The sequence below is a fragment of the Danio rerio genome, chromosome 13 (assembly GCF_052040795.2).
Source record: "Danio rerio strain M-AB ecotype USA chromosome 13, GRCz13ab, whole genome shotgun sequence".
NCBI classification, from domain to species: Eukaryota; Metazoa; Chordata; class Actinopteri; order Cypriniformes; family Danionidae; genus Danio; species Danio rerio.
The window spans coordinates 8609660-8629302 of NC_141033.1; the positions used below are offsets into that span (position 1 = coordinate 8609660).

The 19643-nt window shown below is 34.6% G+C and overlaps 1 protein-coding gene across 2 annotated transcripts in view; it reads right to left on the reverse strand.

Annotated features, from left to right (window-relative positions):
* Window positions 1-19391, reverse strand: part of si:ch211-250c4.3 — a 58028-nt gene extending 38637 nt beyond the window's left edge. The window contains exons 1-2 of one of the 2 annotated variants that reach the window (XR_015504902.1): window positions 19026-19340; window positions 760-1547 (exon numbers count right to left, since the gene is read on the reverse strand). Coding sequence is in view for 1 of the 2 variants with exons in the window: in NM_001365219.2 (NP_001352148.2) it covers window positions 760-1547; window positions 19026-19104 (867 nt within the window). In the remaining variant the exon portion in view is untranslated. 2 annotated transcript variants of the gene reach the window in all.
* Between the last annotated feature and the right edge of the window lie 252 nt (window positions 19392-19643).

Consider the following 19643-nt stretch of genomic DNA (forward strand, 5'->3'; position numbering starts at 1 on the left):
ATTGAAAGAAATATGTAAATAATATTCATTAGAATATTTAAATGTTAAGCCGTCTGTTAGCTAGATGAGGTGTGCCATATGAGCGCTATATTTGGAAAATGAGCAGAAATGCTGAAAGAAGCATTTAGTTTAGAAAAAAAGCACAACCCACAGGAAGGCATTTATCCTGTTTTCCTTCTTGGTCATTGAATGCACATTCAGTGATGAGCTGATGACGTCAAGATGCGGGAAGACCGACATTAGGGCTAATGAGAAAGGATGTGTGTGTGTGCTTCTGAACTGTAAACACAGGCTATTCATTTTACTATCCTGACGTTTCATTTCATTCACAAACGGGTTACTTTCACTGTCTGAGACTGCAAATTCCAATAAATGTCAGTAAGTTACTTAAATTTTCTAGTTGCAATTAGGATAAATGAAAAACTATAACCTGTACACTGTTGTCAAGTCATGTTTGGCAGTGGTAAACAAACATTGGTTGACAGAAAGAACATTTCACACTAATCTTAATGCAAAAATCTCTGAGAAAGCTAAACATTCATACTTAAAATGTTACGTAATTGGTCTTTTGCCTTGTGGATACAGTCTCAAAAAATACTGTGTAATGCATACCAATCTGGGATAAAGGGGAATAATGTTAATACTTGTACCACTTTCTTGCTAGCTTACTATGACTAATCATTATTGATTGTGTGAAAGTAGATGTAACACCAGGATGTTTAGTAAATAACAATAATGCATGTAAATAGTTTTTACTACCTCACTTAACCTGCAGCACTCCTCCATATATTCATCCAGACTGTCGCTGGTTGTACTTTTCCTCAAAGGCGATTGCTGAAATTCAGGTCCTGTCGTGCCATCATAATGATCGGCAGAACTCCTTGACATGGTGTCATCAGCCAATGCAGTGTTTATTTCCTCTCGTACTGTTGCGATTTCAGTGGTAGTTTTACAGTTCTCTGTGGTATTCCTCAGGGCTCTATCCTCAGACCTTTCTGAATCTGTAATGATGTCTATTAAGTTGTCCTCAGCTTTCTCATCCTCTGTTCTATCTCCCAAAATGGTATTAGAATCTTGTTTAGTGCACTTACAAGACGTTTGTTCAGTTTCCAAAAAGACCGAACTATCTTCGAGACGATTGTCAGCAGATAACGGAGAGTTCAGGTTGCCAGAGTCGCATGAAGACTCTCTGCTGTGGACCACAAAGCTTTGCTCTGAACCAGTTGGGGTGGATGGGGAAGTTGCTCCACTAGTCATCTCTACCCCAGAGTCCTCAGATTCAAATTTGTACAATCTCGGAAGCCCAGAATCAGTAAATATCGAACATAGATAGTCTGTTTTGGTTTCAGGCACTGTTGTTTCAGGAGCAACACTGTGGACGGACATAACGTCGTCAGCCTGGAGAGGCTCTGTGTTTTCCTGCTCAGACATTGAAATGGAGATGGATGAAATGGAATCTTCACCATTTAGGAGTTTCTCAGGAAAGTTGTTGAGGAGTTTCATTTTCGTCAGGACAACTTCATTCTCTAAAACAATATCCCCTTTGCCTGCAAAACAAATGGAAAGAGAGGTTTTCACTTTATTAAAATGTTTTATACAGTCAACAAGTATCACATTTTGTGAACACTTCATTGAAAGCTCAAAACTGAAAACCCCATCCCAGTTCACTCTTTGACGTGATCCTCAAACATATAATGATATCACTACAAAATCTTAAAGCAATGAACTGGAATAGGGATTGACTGTGTTATCATTGTTATGATACATTCTATTGGTTAATTCCACTGTATGACATTATTATGCCAGTCAGTTCTTCTGCACTGAAGGCTGCCATCAACAAAGACAGGTTTGTTTGTGTAGAAACACAGGCCTAATTGGCATTAATCTGATTCTGCACTTAAAATAAAACATAATCCTTATTTCCTTTCGCTTTTTCTTGTTAACTCAAATTTTAAAAACATCGCTTGCGTTGACCTAAAATGTCTGAAGTTCAGTGAACAAAAAAACTCTTTAGGAAATTGGTACTTAGAATTAATACATTATCAGAACAAACAAACATAGTTCAATAAACAAACTAAAACAAAGACCAACATTAACAAAACATTGATTAGATACAGAATTGAACTTTCCAATGCAGCAAACGAGTTTACGTTTCCGGTGTGACGCATTCGCGTGCGTATGAATGGGAGTCTATGAGAAGAAAAGTGCAGTGTGATCGCAGCTTTAGAAACAAGACAGGAGGCAAAACAACAATAACGGTAAACAAGACAAGGATCAAAACTTGGCAGGACAAACAGGGAAAAATGCTTTGTAATGCTTCAAAAAAAAAGACTCAGCAAAGAGTCTGTAAGAACGAGGTGTCTTTATACTTTATAGTCCTAGTAATCAGTCCATTATGAGCTTCCAGCTATATGTGTGTGTAATCAGGAGGAAGCAGAAACTGTTTCCAATTGAATTATAGTTTGAGCATTTAATTTGTCATTTAACTATTGCATGCTTTTACAGGGGTTTTTCATGAAAATTAAATATCAAATACATGTGATTTTCTCATTTGAGAATGCATTTTGATTTATTACTTGATTCTTTGAGCGTTTGATCCATCATTTGGGTTGTTGTTTTGAAAGTTCGATTTATTATTTGATCTTTATAGGCATTAGAATTGACATTTTCATTTTGATAGGAAAAAAACTTGCATATATATATATGCTGGCTCGAGAAGCAGCACTACTGCCAAAAACAGCTTTTCGCCCGAGCAAAAGAAAGCAGGTGTACAACGAATGAGAGGATCGTGCGCACGGCGAGACAGGCTTTCCTCACTCACTAACGAGGGCTTTAGTGTCGCGCACACAGATGATTTGATGCACGTGAGCGTTTAAAAGCTCCTGTGCCATTTCCTCACTCCAAGCAACCATGCCTGCAAACAAAACTAGTTTGACGCTCGTGCACCCACAGTCCTTCAAGGGGTCGAGATTCTTTGTAAGCAGCAGCAGTTGTTGTCGCTTTCGCTTTAATCGTTCTTTGAACAGATTATTAACTGGCCAAACATTAACCGTGTGCGCGCCATCATCCTTTCATTATCGCACACAGAATGTTTTTACCTGCTTTCTTTTGCTTGCTGTTATTTTTGTTTATATAGTTTAATAATCATCCTTTACGATAATATTGCTTTAATATGTTGTTGTATGCATAGTTAACTTGTGATCTGGAAAGTTGAGCCAGAACAGACCACTGTGCATAGTTTTAGATGCGTGAGAATATATATTTTTTTTTAAATGTCAGCTGTTTTGTTGAATAAAAAGTGTATGTATACAGCAGTATTTTGCCCGTTTTGACACTTTATTTAAAAATTGTGGCAAGGAAATAGTTAGTTTGGTTTGGCCAGAGAAAAAAAGTAAATCCTTATTGTGTTGAGCCCTGAAAAGTCCTGTGAAAGAAAACATTGCAATGGGACACTTTTTTTATGAAAGCATAACCCATTTGCTCATGCTCAATGAGTAAGCCCATAAACAAAAAACAGTTAAATGAACGAGGAGGCAAGTGGAAAAAACACAAAATCTAAATTATGTAATTTTAGCATGCCAAAACCCGTCCCAAAGTCAAATGTATGCATATAAAATTTATTTTCCCAATAAAAAAAATTGTGGCTAGTGAAAACGGCAAGTGGCTAGTAACAGTGGAAAACTATTAGCCACAGTGGCTGGTGATGAAAAAGTTAATATCAAACCCTATATATATATATATATATATATATATATATATATATATATATATATATATATATATATATATATTGACCTTATTCTAAAATGCAGAAGTGCGCCTGTTTTCGCGATTGTCTTAGAACTTCCATTTCAGTCGCCTATGGGAGAAATGACAAGGAATAATAAACGGCAAAAAACGGTCAAACTACTTGCTCTACAAGCAAATGTTTGCATGACTATACAGACCAAGTAGAATAATATAACAAGGAAATATCAGTTTACAACATCAAACAGCGAAACGATTAGTTTTTAATGTCTAAAAATGAATGAAAGTGAATGAGACCAGAAGTCTCGTACCAAAAAGATTCAAATGGCAGCGCCCGCTCGTCTGCGGAGAATAAGGTCAATACAACAGTTCTGTCTGGTTCTAGAATCTGATTGGCTGATTACCGTGATATATTTAAGTAATATCAGCACCCGTACAGCCTCTTTACCCTTTGTGTATTACTCCGCCCACGAACAGCCAGCAAAAAGCAGACACTACAGATCTAAAGTTTAAAAGATGCTTGCTCAGCTGTTTAACTGTCAGCTTATGATTTGAATCCAACGCGGAAGAAAGTAGTTCCTCATAAAAAAAAGGTTTTTGAGACTCTCCATGTTTTATTTTGTTTTAATATACACAATTATGCCATCAAACTGTTGTATAAATGCAATATCACACTCGTAGCAGTGCGATATGGTTGTATATCGGCACTGGTGGCGGAACTAAGGCTAAACCTCCCTAAACCTCCCACCAGTGCCGATATACAGCCATATCGCACTGCTACTCGTGTGATATTGCTCATATATACATAACAGGTAAACACAAATTAAATGCGCTAAGCGTTGTACACCAGCAACCACACCACCCCCACCCCCGACCCACAAAATAAGGATATATTACAAATGAATAATAATTTCGTTACATCACGCTAGCATTATTGTTGTAGTATTTTGTTGTCGTTGTTAATAATAATGACATTAATTTTATTATTGGTGTTACTATTATTTTTGTTGTTGTTCCTTCATTTATTTAAATGAGGAGGTCTAAGAATAACTCAGCTTAAAGTTGACAGAAGCTTTTTTAGGTGAACTTGCAAAGTTTTGCTTACAAAACTAATCTTTTTACCTTAATGAAAAAAAATTTGTAAAAAGTAAACGTGTTAAATGCAGTTGTACAGACATTTTTAATGATTTTTCCAAACTAACAAAAAAATATATAATAATGCAAACACTTTCCAAATTGGATTTTTGTTCAGCTCTAATTATATTATATTAAAAGTCTTTATATACAGACATGCTTTCCTGTGCTGAAAGAGGTCAGCTTATCTCACGCATTCTCTTAAGCATTCTTTATCATCAGTGGTCCACAAAAAAGTCATATATACCTGTCTAACTCTGAACTTTGATCTGTGCATTAGCTTCATGCTATTTCAGCTCCCTCAAAGTATTGGAAATCTGATACATTTCAGGTGTTTTACCAAATCTTTATCTCACTGTTCCCATGTCTGACTCTGAGCTTGTGTCCTCATTTGAAAGAATGATTTTTGAATGTGCATGTCTGGTGAGTACTTTGGAAGAGACGTGAGAAAATAAACAAACAAACAAATAAATAAATACTTTTTTTTTTTCAGGCATGCAGAATTGAGCCTCTGATCCGCTAATTGCTCACATGTGTATAAGTTATACCATTTATGAATATTCCGTATTGCAGAATTTGCAGTCCTTATATTCTCAATATTTTGGAATATATGTAGATGTGTTAAAATGGAGTAAATGTGCTAAATATTATTAGTTATGTTCCCCTTTTTTTATTTAAAAAAAAAAAAGAGTAAAAAAAGATACATGACTGACAAGATCTCTTCATTGAGTGGAAATGAATGGCAAATTAGATGATTCACCGGATGTTCATTCTGAATTTATTTAAGAGGAAATGCTTCACTCGGTTACAAACTAAGGAAACTGAGACATCTGAGCTCTGAAGATTCGCATTATTCCCACCTATACAATGTGAGCCAAGTAACCGTACACTAAGTTACCATTTCATGACCATTTAAACCTTGAAAAAGATAACAATAACAACCACTTCAGCCGTTCCCAGGTTTCTCTTAGATTGACAGATTATCTTTTTATAATACTTTTAATAATAAGCAAACATCAAAAACACACCGATGTGTTTTGTTATTCTTTATACATTTTTCCCCAGATTAGACTGTGCCTGTTAAAACATTGATTGTATTACCTTCTCCCCCCCTACCCCCATTAAAAACAGTGCTGTTTTTGTAATTCTTTCTCGTAAACCTATGTGTGTATGCCTGGACTTCAGTATAAACCTGTGCAAGATCTACTACAAATACACTTCATTATTTTGTTTCATCAAAGTAAATGAGACCATATAAAGCAACAAACGGTAAAAAGTCTATGATAATCCTGTTCTTTTGTGATAACCGAGTGTCAAGAGTGTAGATTTGCTCTTGACATTAGTGGGGACATACACCCCTATAGCATAAAAGAGCACAAATTCTCTTTCATGCTTTTAAAAACATGAATACAGGCTTTAAACTATTAATAATACAAATAACAATGTTCCATGTCAATTTAGATGATTTTACTGCAATCTTGCTTCAGGAGGTATGAATGTAGAGAAATTTAGGGTGGCATCTGATGCAATTTAACCGTTTTATCCCTACTGTATTATTAATTCATTCATTTTCTTGTCGGCTTAGTCCCTTTATTAATCCGGGGTCGGCACAGCGGAATGAACCGCCAACTTATCCAGCACGTTTTTACACAGCGGATGCCCTTCCAGCCACAACCCATCTCTGGGAAACATCCACACACATTTATTCACACACACACTCATACACTATGGACAATTTAGCCTACTCAATTCACCTGTACCGCATGTCTTTGGACTGTGGGGGAAACCGGAGCACCCGGAGGAAACCCACGCGAATGCAGGGAGAACATGCATACTCCACACAGAAACGCCAACTGAGCCGAGGCTCGAACCAGCGACCTTCTCTCTGTGAGGCAACAGGACTACCTACTGCGCCACTACGTCGCCCCCTACTGTATTATTGTTTTTCATAATCATGAAAGCCAAAATAAAACTAAATTTCCATTAATAGCACAGTCTTGGGTAATACACGGGTGAACTACACTGTTTCAATTTACTATGATCTTTTATGTGAAGCTGCTTTGACACAATCTACATTGTAAAAGTGCTATACAAATAAAGGTGGATTGAAATGAATTTAATAATTTTATTATGGTGAACTTCAAGCGAACTTGACTTGAAAAAACGTGGATAAGTAGCTACTTATGTCCGCATCTTGCACAGTGAAGGAGGACTGAAAAATGTCCTTGCTTTGACACTTCTAACATCCAAACGTAATTACAGCTGTCACTGCAGCATAAATAGGCCCAGCCAATCACATTGTCCTTATGTGTTTGTGGGAGGGAGGACCCGAGAACAGAATGTGATTAAACCCTTTCTGCATGTCTAGGTTTCCAAGGGTTGACGGAGCATTATTTTATTTTAAAGGTGATTCAATTATTGGTGGGGGCATTTTAGTAATTGCTAGATATTGGTGGGGGCACATCCTCATAGTCCATGCCAAATCTACGCCCTTGCCGAGTGTAAATCAACAATTTTTCAGAAAATAATGTGTCTGCCCATGATAAAAGCAAATATAGTATGTAGAAAAGATAAAAGACTGACATCTATAGTAAAAATCTGTGTTGGTTGGTTTCTTGTAATACAATTGGATTTTATCATCAGTTCTGCATAAACATTTATCTTCTAACAGAATGAACACATCTTCTTACCTCTTTTCCCAAAATTACAAACAAGTTGTCTCAACATGAAATCCAAGCATACAGTAATTGCAGTCCTCTAGGCTTTGAATAAAAAATTTGCTAAAAAATCTGCAGGTCAATTAGGCTGACCCATTGGGTCAGTCTTTCCTACACCCATGCGCTCCAGCTGGGACTACAGAACTGCTGATTGTGGGACATTTTTGATGCCACTCAGTAGGAGCAAGTAGTCAGCATCAAAATCCCCCTCGGTTTTCAATTAACATCGCTCAGACGTGGCCGCTTGTAAATAGAGATCAAAAAGACCTTACTAGCCCCTGGCAGCCAGGAATGTAAGTAATGCTAAGGTCCTTCATACTGCAGAGTATAATGAATTTAAAATAAAAACAGGACAATGACAGTGTTCACAGGAATCAAACCACACAGTTTTTTTTTCCCTGGGCCTTATCACTTTGTAAGCTGCACATATCTGTAGAGGGGTTGCTTCAAGAGAAAAAAGACAGATACAATACTAATCACATCCAAAAAGAAAAATCCTTACTTGGAAAATTTAAAAAATAATAATTCATGACATAAAATAACAGGAAAAGTCATAGTTATAGCATTAAATGATTGTCAGAATTATTATTTTTTGGAACAATTATATCATAACTGCAATTGAATAATTTAATATGCTATTATATATATATATGAGCAATATCACATGAGTAGCAGTGCCATATGGCTGTATATCCGCACTGGTGGGAGGCGTGCGTTGGGCTTAGTGTCCCACCAGTGACAATATATAGCCTTATCGCACAGCAGTTCGATGGCGTAATAGTGTATATAAATAGAAAATCACACACGGAGAGTCTCAAAATCTTTTTGTATGAGGAACTACTTTCTTCCGCCATTAATTCACATCCGCAGTTGGCATCAAAAAAAAAGCGGAAACCATTGCTACTTCACCAATGTCATTTTAGAGCTAGCGTTTGAATGATTCTCTAGCTTAATGTCCAAAGTAATGACAAAACAGGATGTTTCGCTCACATTTTAAGATTATAAGGTTGAATGGCATGAAATGCCATCAATCTAGACATTTCCCAGTATTTATCTGTTGCAATCGGGAGATCACAATAATTAACCCTGAAAAGCCAAAGCGGCGCAAACACCACCAGATTATTGTTGTGTTTGCGACATGAAAAAATGCTAAACACATGCGGGCATTTCTTCTTTCTTTTTACTGAACTAGTCTGCAATAACGAAAACCGGAGACTCATTAGAAACAAACAGATGGCCAACCAAACAGTAACTCACGGTTATACAAAGAGTGGCAACACAAAATACACACATTCCTAATATGCGATTCCCTTCTCACACTCAATACACTACAATTACTATAAATACAGCATTACAACATACAAATGACAAGAGATTGACTTAGAACAGGGGTCACCAATCTCGGTCCTGGAGGGCCGGTGTCCCTGCAGGGTTTAGCTCCAACTTCCCTCAACACACCTGCCTACATGCTTCAAGTATACCTATACCAAGTAAGACCTTGATTAGCTTGTTCATGTGTGTTTGATTAGGGTTGGAGGTAAAATCTGCAGGACACCGGCCCTCCAGGAACAAGTTTGGTGACCACTGACTTAGAATGTCACTCACCAATTTTTTATTGATTTGATCAGCTGTAGTTTGACAAAAATAGATCTTTACTCCTTTAAGGGCTGATCATGTGGTTTCTGTTGCCATCTTGTAGATAAACAACGTCGACCGTTTTTGCTCTGCTCAATGACAGGCATCTCCTAAATTACAAATATCTAAAATAAGCACTATCCTTAGGAACTAAATGCAAAGATGTAATCTAAATAACTACATTCTTGCCTAAAAAGCCTCAAAAGTACATTCTGTTGTCCAAAAAAATAAAAGTTAAAAAATAAATTAATATATATATATATATATATATATATATATATATATATATATATATATATATATATATATATATATATATATATATATATATACATATATATACATCCTTTTATTTTCAATTACAGTTATGATATTTTATATATATATTAATATTAATATATTATGTTTTTATTTTTATGCCATAATGTTGTCTTTATATTTAGTAATTTTACTTGTGTGTTGGAAATGAATCTTCCATAATCTTTAAATGTATCTGAGTGCATAATTTTCTCACTGACTGAATTTCTTCTACCTGCAGTAGTGTTTTTGTTCTAGACCAGCGGAGAATGTTTTTCACTGTGTACAACTAGCAAGTGCTTCACATTTTTGAGCTGATAAAATACTCCGTTCACATTCAAGAATCCTGGAATCATCTGCTCCAGTGTTTTTTACAGCTGTGCGAAGATTAATAAAATCACTGATATATCCCAGATGGACTGGATATAGCGCAGCGATGTTTTAAAGGGAAGACTAATAAATATTTAATTTGAAGAATTTCTGGGAGACAAAACCACTCAGCACACATTTTGTCAATTATATGTCCCGAAAGGGAGAGGAAAAGTCTGCTTCAGTATAACTAAATGCTGCAGCTAATCATTTGAGATGAAGAATGTGAGAATCATTAAGAGCCATCGATAGAAACATCCACAGGGATGAAATGTGAAGAATTCACAAGCTCAACTGAGAACGTGTTTACCCCATCTGGCCTCACCCACTCATGTTTACCACATTTCTGCACTGCTGTGATCGTGAGTTCTGCTGTACAGACAGCTAAACTGAAGGTAAAACTCTCTGATGACACATGCAACCAGAGATGAGAAGATGATTCATTTCTGCTAATTGGCTGAACTGACTCAGGGGATATCAATAATGGAGTTCATTGTACTAAAACTAAAGTTTATTAAAACTATACGCTTTATTTTGATGTTCTACTTTAAATATTCTTTACACTATATGAAATAAGCAATTACATTTTAACAAATTAATTTTTATGAAATATAATTATTAACAACTATGGGTCAGATTTAGTTTCAGTTTGTCATTCATTCATTAACTTTCTTTTTAGCTCAGTCTCTTTATTAATCAGGGGTCGCCACAGCAGAATAAACTGCCAACTTATACAGCATACAGTATGTTTTATGCAGCTGATGCGCTTCCAGCTGCAACAAAATACTGGGAAACACTCAAACACTCCTCACACATATAAATACAGCCAATTTAGCTTACCAATTCACCTTTAGCACATGTCTTTGGACAGTGAGGGAAAGCAGAGCACCAGATGGAAACCCATGCGAACACAAGGAAAACATGCAAACTCCACACAGAAACGCCAACTGACCCGGCCGAGGCTTAAACCAGGAAAGAAAATATAACCTAACAATATGTATTTTAAGTGGTGTTGTATCGCAGCTTTTTAAATGCATGAACATCGCCACTGACTCGCATGGTTTGGAGCTGCGCATTGATGGATTTGATCTTCAGTGTTTGGACTTTCAGCAGTGAAAATTAAACCACACTGAATTGAGCTAAACTAAATTTAAACTCTGAAAACTGGACTGATGCTGTTTCTGTTTATAATAATCCAGGCCCAGATTGATTAATCAGGAAGACCGGGGAATTCCCGGTGGGCCGGTCCGTTTTTTTGGCTACGAGGGCTGGTGTCCCTAGCTGCTTGCACTCTCAGCAATCACACGTTTTTAATTTATTTAATTATTTGACCATAGCCTCACTCTTTTTATTCATTATTTCGCAGCAGCTCCGCTCTTTTTATTTATTTTTTCGCAGCCCTGTGAGCAAAATGCAGCCTGCAGGTTAATGATGATGTAACTATCATTCGATTCCAAACTGCGGCACCTTAGTGAAAATAAGAATTCAAATAATTAATATTAATGAATATTACATTTGCTCATTGAAAATCAGATAATTCACTACAATAATAAATTTGACATAACTTGATCAGAAATATAAAAAGGAGAGAAAAAGATTAAGGCATCAATTTCTGCGGGTAGTATGAGAGTAGTATGCACTGTCATAACAGTCCAATTGTGGTCCAACGGCTGGCACATTGTGTTACAATGCCACAGACCTGAGTTCGAACCCCATCCAAGTATTTTTATTTATATTTATTTATTTATTTATTTATTTATTTATTTATTTATTTATTTATTTATTTTTTATTTTTTATTTTTTTCATTTCAATAATATTTTAGAGACCAAACATATTTAGAAATATAAATATAAAACAATTAAATTCAAGCTAAATATTGCAAAAAAAAAAAAAAAGTTACAAACTAAATTTCAACAAATCTTTTTTTATTATTATTTATTTTATTTTTTTTATTTTTGCTTCTATTGATTTTTCCTGTTTTCTTAATTTGTATTTAATATTTTATAACATTAAAAAATTGGGTGTACTGGTTTTTGGACCATTATAGTAAATTACTTAGATAAGCTCCAGATTTGTCTTCAGTACGGACTAATCTAATGTATATGCATAATATTATGATATTGTATAGCTTCCTATTAAAATATGAATTTGAAAGATAGATTTGTGAGGGGTGTACTTACACATGCTAAGCACTGTAGATGATCAATCATCTTATGTTCGTTGTGAAGACACACTTGAGCAATTTACCTTGCTTTATTATATTGCACTCACTGTGTCTATAAATTCAAGCCTGATTTGACTTAATATGAGTGAGCTCTGATCTATAGAAAACAGATGAGCACAACCAAAGCTTTTTTTTTAGCAAATACTAATTGGCTTTCTCTTGAATGGAAGTTGGAGAATGAAGTTTTAGCTGAACTTAAGCTATTGACAGTATTGTTTGTGGATGCAGTGGGATAAGTATAGGCGTTTAGGGACGGTCTTGTCTGCAGACATGGCCATTGTGATTCTGGGTGGAGAGGTCAGAAGCAGGCCAGGGCAGGTCTTCTATTTTTATAGCCAGGGGAATGTCAAAACCCTGTTAGCACTTGGGTGGTAGACTAAATGACCCTAAGAGAATAATAACCAAAAATCTCTGGACTGGCACTTTTAACATGACAAGTTTATTGTTTTTATTATTATTATTATTATTATTACTATTTTTTATTTGTGCACATACAGTTGAAGTCAGAATTATTAGTCCACCTGAATTATTAGCCCCACTGTTTATTTTTTTTTTCCCAATTTCTGTTTCACGGAGAGCAGATTTTTACAACACATTTCTAAACATAATAGTTTTAATAACTCATTTCTAATAACTGATTTATTTTATCTTTGCCATGATGACAGCACATAATATATCAAGACACTTCTATACAGCTTAAAGTGACATATAAAGGCTTAACTAGGTTAATTAGGTTAACTAGGGAGGTTAGGTAAAACCCACTACTGAAAAAAATATATAGCTTGAAGGGGCTGATAATTTTGACCTTAAAAAAAAAAAAAAAAAAAATATATATATATATATATATATATATATATATATATATATATATATATATATATATATATATATATATATATATATATATTATTATTATTTTTTTTTTTTTTTTTATTGCTTTTATTCTAGCCGAAATGAAACAATTAAGACTTTCTCCAAAAGAAAAAATATTATCTGACATACTGTGAAAATTTCCTGAATCTGTTAAGCATCATTTGGGAAATTAAAAAAATTCAAAGGGGGGCTAATAATTCAACTGTATGCATACATTAAAATAATATGTGATCACACATTTATAATGATGATATTGCAGTCTAGTACATTAAAAAGTACAGTAACTTTAAATTGGGCCTAAATATAATATGCTACAATAATGATAATTTTCATACAGCATATGTTATGCAACACATCAAAATAAATGTACACCTCAACACTTTAAAATACAAGTTAAAGCATAAAATATACAAAACATAATTATTTAAATGTGTTAAATTATTCCTTTTTTAAGAAGTGGAATATTTTTTGGAGAATCCTAGACCACTCTCCTTTTCATTAATATTATATTGTCTACAACACCCTTTTTAAAATATACACTTTGTGACAGTTGACCCAAAAATGAAAATGTACTCACTCTCAGGTGGTTCCAACCTGAGTTTCTCATTATGAGAACACAAAAGAAGATATTTTTAAAGAATTTTAAAGATTGACATTGACATCTTTAGTGGGAAAGAAGTTGTATGGAAGTCAGTGGCTATCCTCTTGTTAAGTGTGACGTCACGCGAAGCGGCTTCCGGGTCCAAGCACTCTATTCAACTGAATGGGGAGACCCATGAAATGGTAATAATAAACGTTTACAAAGCGATTTAATACTTTCGAAAATCCCGATCGCAATATATATGTCCATGCCTATTATCCAACGGCCAGAAAGTGATTAATTTTTTATAAAGTGTAAAAATTTTGGTGTTTGTTATGCAACAAGCCCAGAGATTGTTGTGTACACTATGACTTTATGTAAAATTAACTTTAATGTGTGATAGGAATAAAAAGAGATCATAAACAATTGATTTCTCAACTTAAATGAATGACGGCTTGGACCCGGAAACATACGTCACCACTTAACAAGCGGATACTGGAGTCCAGCATTCTTCAAAATATCTTCTTTTGTGTTCAACAGATGAGGGAAAGTCATTTTGATTCGAAACAAGTGGATGGTGAGTAGAAATTAAATCTGAGGGTTTACTCTCTGAGATTTGAAGTGTACTACAAGTGCGAATGAATAAAACAGATTAGCACACTTGTTTTCTTTTCTTTTTTTCAAGAGGCAACTCATAAAAAATTTTAACAACAATAGCAACACCCTAACCACCCAAATGCAGCATTCGTAAGTCAACCTTTTATAGGCAAACCCCTATTTAAACCAAAAGTTTCTCAGTGGGTTTTTAAATGAAGGTTGCACCAATTGACGTGTTGTCTTCTTTCTGTCTGAATTGCATGTTACTGAAGGAGGTGACAAAGGCCAGATGTCAGGTTTGATGAGGTGTGAAATGTACCATATTCCCTTTTCTCCTTCTTCCTAATCTAAAGCCAGCAGACCTTTTAGTGCCTCGCACCACTCTGTCTCTCTCATCACAATGCCAGAACGTTTACACTGCACTCTTTCTGAGCTCCACCAAGCCAATGGTTTTGACCCTAAGGAGTCTTTCCAGAAGCACATTATCAATGTGAACTGAACGGCCAGCCTTTCATTATCTAGCACCATTAGGATAAGGCAAGAATGTGCGGGAGCAGTAACATCAGTCAAGCCCTCAGGCAAACTCACCCTGCTCTTGTATCTTCTTCGGTTTCTTTGAAAATACCCATGAAATTGTAGATTACTGAGGAAATTGTTGGTTTTTAGAAAGTTAGGATTGAATTTTTGAAGTTTTACACTTTTGACCACAATCAATGCAGCATTGCTAAAACAATAGTAAAGAAGTGCATTTCTGTGAGGCCATCTCTTAATGGCATTGCCTGAATTTTAATGTCATCTGTCTTGACTAGTTTTACATGGAAATGATTTAACATCAAAATGCCATATTATTAGGAAACAAAATCTATGTTTTTGGTCATTTAGCATCTTAATAATAATAATTAAAATGACATTTTAGAAAACTAAAGAAAGTTAACATTTATATTTAAATGTACTTGTATTTCCTTTGAATAGTTTCAAAATAATTCTCATTGATGTAAAAGTAAAATAGATTTAATGTAGTTTGTACTGAAAATATGTTATGTTTAAATGTATCTGTTACATATTTAATATATTTGTTACATTAGGTAAAAATTAAGGTAATAGATGCACAATTGCTGAAACAATAATACCGAGCATCTGCATTTCTGTGTGGCCATCTGAGTCATAAAGGGGATAGTTTACACAAAAATAACATTTCACTTGTCACTAATCTGTACTTGTTCAAATTGTATTCGAGATTTTATCCTTCTGTTAAATACAAAAGCTATTTTGAAGAATGCTAAAAACCTGTAACCATTGACTTCCATAATATTTGCTTTTCCTACTGGAAGTCAATTGTTAAAATGGTTTTAGCTTCAAAATATCTCTATTGTTCAACAGAAGACAGAAAAAGGCAACACTTTATTTTGATAGTCCGTTTAAGTATTAATAGACTGTCTGCATAATATCTGTTGATACTGCTCCTTCAATAGACAGTTAACTGATTATAAGAAACTTTGCAAGTACATGTCAACTTACCCTAACTCCACCCTAACCTAACAGTCTACTTATAATGTAATGAGGATTAGTTGGCATGTAGATGCAATGCAACTTAAATTCAACAAATGGACCATCAAAATATTGTGTGACCTAGAAAATCAATGTTTTGAGGTATTTAGCATTTTAATAATAATATTTCAAATGTCTATTTTAGAAAACTAAAGAAAGTTAACATATTTATATTTAAATTTACTTGCATTTCCTTTGAATACTTTCAAAATAATGCCAAACACATAGGTAAAAAAAAAGTAAAATAGAATTAGTTTCGGCTAAAATATGTTATGTATACATATTATGTATAATATCATATATATTTATAATGATGATATTGCAGTCTATTACATTTAAAATAGGTTTTAAAAAGTAATGCACAGTTGCTGAAACAGTAATAAAGAACATCTGTATTTCTGTGTAAATTGAAGAATGCCCAAAACCTGTAACCATTGAGTTTCATTTGCTTTTCCTACTATGGAAGTCAATGGTTACAGGTTTTCAACTTTCTTCAAAATATCTTTAGTGTCCAACAGAAGACAGAAAATCCATGTTTTGAGGCATTTAGCATCTTAATAATAGCATTAAAAATGGCATCTTAGAAAACGAAAGAAAGTTAACATTTATATTTGAATTAACTTGCATTTCCTTTAAATAGTTTCAAAATAATGCCAAACGCTTTGATGTAAAAAATGTAAAAGTAAAATAGAATTAGTTTCTACTGAACATATGTGGTGTTTAAATATATTTGTTATTGTACTTTTATAATGATGGCATTACAGACTATTACATTAGGTAAAAATAAAGGTAATAGGTAAAAAAAAAATTGTAATGCACAGTTGCTAAAACAATAATAAAGAACATCTGTATTTCTTTGTGGTCATCTCACTCATAAAGGAGATAGTTTACACAAAGATAAAATTTCTCTCTCATTTACTCAATCTGCACTTGTTCAAATTCTATTTGAGTTTCATTCTTCTGTTAAACACAAAAGCTATTTTGAGGAATGCTAAAAACCTGTAACCATTGACTTCCATAATATTTGCTTTTCGACTATGGAAGTCAATTGGTTTAATCGTTTTAACTTTCTTCAAAAAATATTTAGTGTTCAACAGACAACAGAAAAGGGCAACACTTTGATGGTCCATTTGAGTATGTTTGCTTAATATGTTGATACTGCTCCTTCAACAAACATTTAACTGACTATAAGAAACTTTGCAAGTACATGTCAACTTACACTAACTCGAACCTGGGGGGGCCATGTCAGAGCACTCCCTCTGGTCCCCCGGGCTCAGCGCTGGTTGAGAAAATTCCAAATTAAACCAAAACAATCAATTACAATTAGTTTAAGATTGGCAAGCAAAATTTGGGACAATGCAACCTGCAGAACCTGGGAACTTATAAAAAAAAAACTAAAAAAAAACTTACACTAACTCTAACCCTAACCCCAACCTAACAGTCTATTTATAATGTAATGAGAATTAGTGTGACCCAGAAAATCAACGTTTTGGGGTATTTTGCATCTTAATAATAATTATATTTAAAATGTACATTTTAAAAAACTAAAGTTAACATATTTATATTTAAATTTACTTGCATTTCCTTTGTATAGTGTCAAAATTATAAAGCATTGATGTAAAAGTAAAATAGAATTAGTCACTACTGAAAATATAGTAACAATGATAACATTGCAGTCTATTACATTAGGTAAATTAAAAGTAAATAGGTAGGAAAAAGGTAATAATAACGAATATCTGTATTTCTGTGTGGCCATCTCAGTCATAAAGGGAATAATTGATACACACAAAAAAATTGTCTCTCGTCATTTACTCAATCTGTACTTGTTCAAGCTCTATTTCAGCTTCATTCCTCTGTTAAACACAAAAGATATTTTGGAGAATGCTGAAAACATGTAACCATTGACTTCCATAATATTTGCTTGTCCTACTATGGAAGTCAGTAATGGTTTTAACTTTCTTCAAAATATATTTTGTGTTTAACAGAAGAAAATCAATGTTTTTGGGCATTTAGCATCTTAATAATAATATTTAAAATATTGTAGAAAACTAAAGAAAGTAACATATTTATAAATAATTTACTTGCATTTCCTTTGAATAGTTTCAAATTAATGCTATGCAAGTTGATGGTTACAGGTTTTCAACTTTCTTCAAAATATCTTTAGTGTTCAACAGAAGACAGAAATTCATAAAGGTTTGAAAACACTTAATGGAGACTAAACAGTGAGTAAAACTATCCATTTAAAGTCCGTGTCCAAATTCTAATGTAATCTCTTCTCGTCTCCCTAGGAAAGCTTTGAGTCGATATTACCTGTGTGCGTCAGTGATTTCACACATTGGCTGATGTTACACATGAAGAATTCAGCCCCGTGCAGCTGTGCCTGGTTGCAGTTATGAGTCACGTATAATATAACTCAAGTAGAGAAGAAGAGCCCCACTCATGAAGCTGTCACCACTAAAACATTCACATCTGATATCGCTCTGTTTCTCATACTGGTTTTGCTTGAGGTTGAAACACCTGTGTGAAGCTCTCGGCCCATCACTAAAAGCACATACTCGATATATAAACATTAATATAGTCATTAATTGAGAACCACACCTGCTTGTTGAAATAATTCAGCTTGTAGTAAAGATTAACAACCAAATCTAAAGGTATTGCTATTGTACAACTGTACTTCCATTATTGAATGGAAACTAGTGAACATAAGCAGTCTATTCATGTTAATAGTCTATTAATGACTATTAAAGTTCCGTTATTTAAAACAAGAACTTTTTAAACAATCCCTCAGGTCACATATTACTATTAAAAATGCATAAGCACTAACAAAATGCTAAACGGCTATGATGTACAATGCAAAACAAATACAAATATCTCATTAAAGCTGACGTTTGCTTCCAATTTCTTACTGATTAAACACAAATTTACTCCTCTGCCACATGTTTTTCTAGTTAACACCAAAGCAACACTAACAACTGTAGTTAAAAACAAAACATAATAAAGTCTGCGGTTAAGTCTTGTGGGTTTTCTATATGAGCTCAGCTTGGAGAGTTGACTTTATTGAAATGACATCAGCCCAACTACCTGTGGAACTCATCTAATGAATGTTTTTGAAGACAACCCTAACCGTGTTCGACCATCAGATAACACATCACAGTTCAAATTACAGGTCCCTAAACATCCTCCAACACCTCAGCCAGACAAATTGCTACCTGCGCTGCCTATCCAGGTGTCGCAACAGGCAACAGGGTGAAGCAATATGACTTCATGTATCTAAAACAGAAGATTTTGAGTCACACCACTTACCTTTTCTCCACGGGGCAAGGATGGAGAAAGACTTGTGCCAGCTAAACACCATGCTTGGCTTCCTCTTCTTAAGACTCATTATGGATGTCTAAATCTTGAACAGCGTTCAGTGTCAAAAAGGAAAAATGCTCCTCAATGGGTCATTCAAGCACAGCTCATAGCTGTAGTGTTGATTGACTGTCCTTCTCCTGAACTGAGAGCTCAAATTGTGGAAGTGCTCCAGAAAGGTGCGCTGTTTGCGATATATCCAGGTTTAAGCATATTGTCAGGACAGTTTCACACACGAGTGGCTGGTTGTGAAGGAGTGAGTGAGCTGAGGAGAATATGCCTACAGCAGGACCATCAGCAGCTGGAGGAGGGGTGACGGATCGCCAGATGGAGGGAGGGGAAACACTCCTGAGAAAGCTTTGTATGTGTGTAGAGAGAGGGAGAGATAGTGGGAGAAGCAAGAAACTGGATTTTGCAATCATATACCAAAGTGTTTCTTGCACCTCTTTGAAGCCAACGTAATGCAGTTCTATAAAACTTGGGATTGACGTCCATCTGTCATACTTTTTATATTGGCTTAAATGTAAAATGATGATTATCTGATTATAACCGATTCTGGTTGTGTTTTAT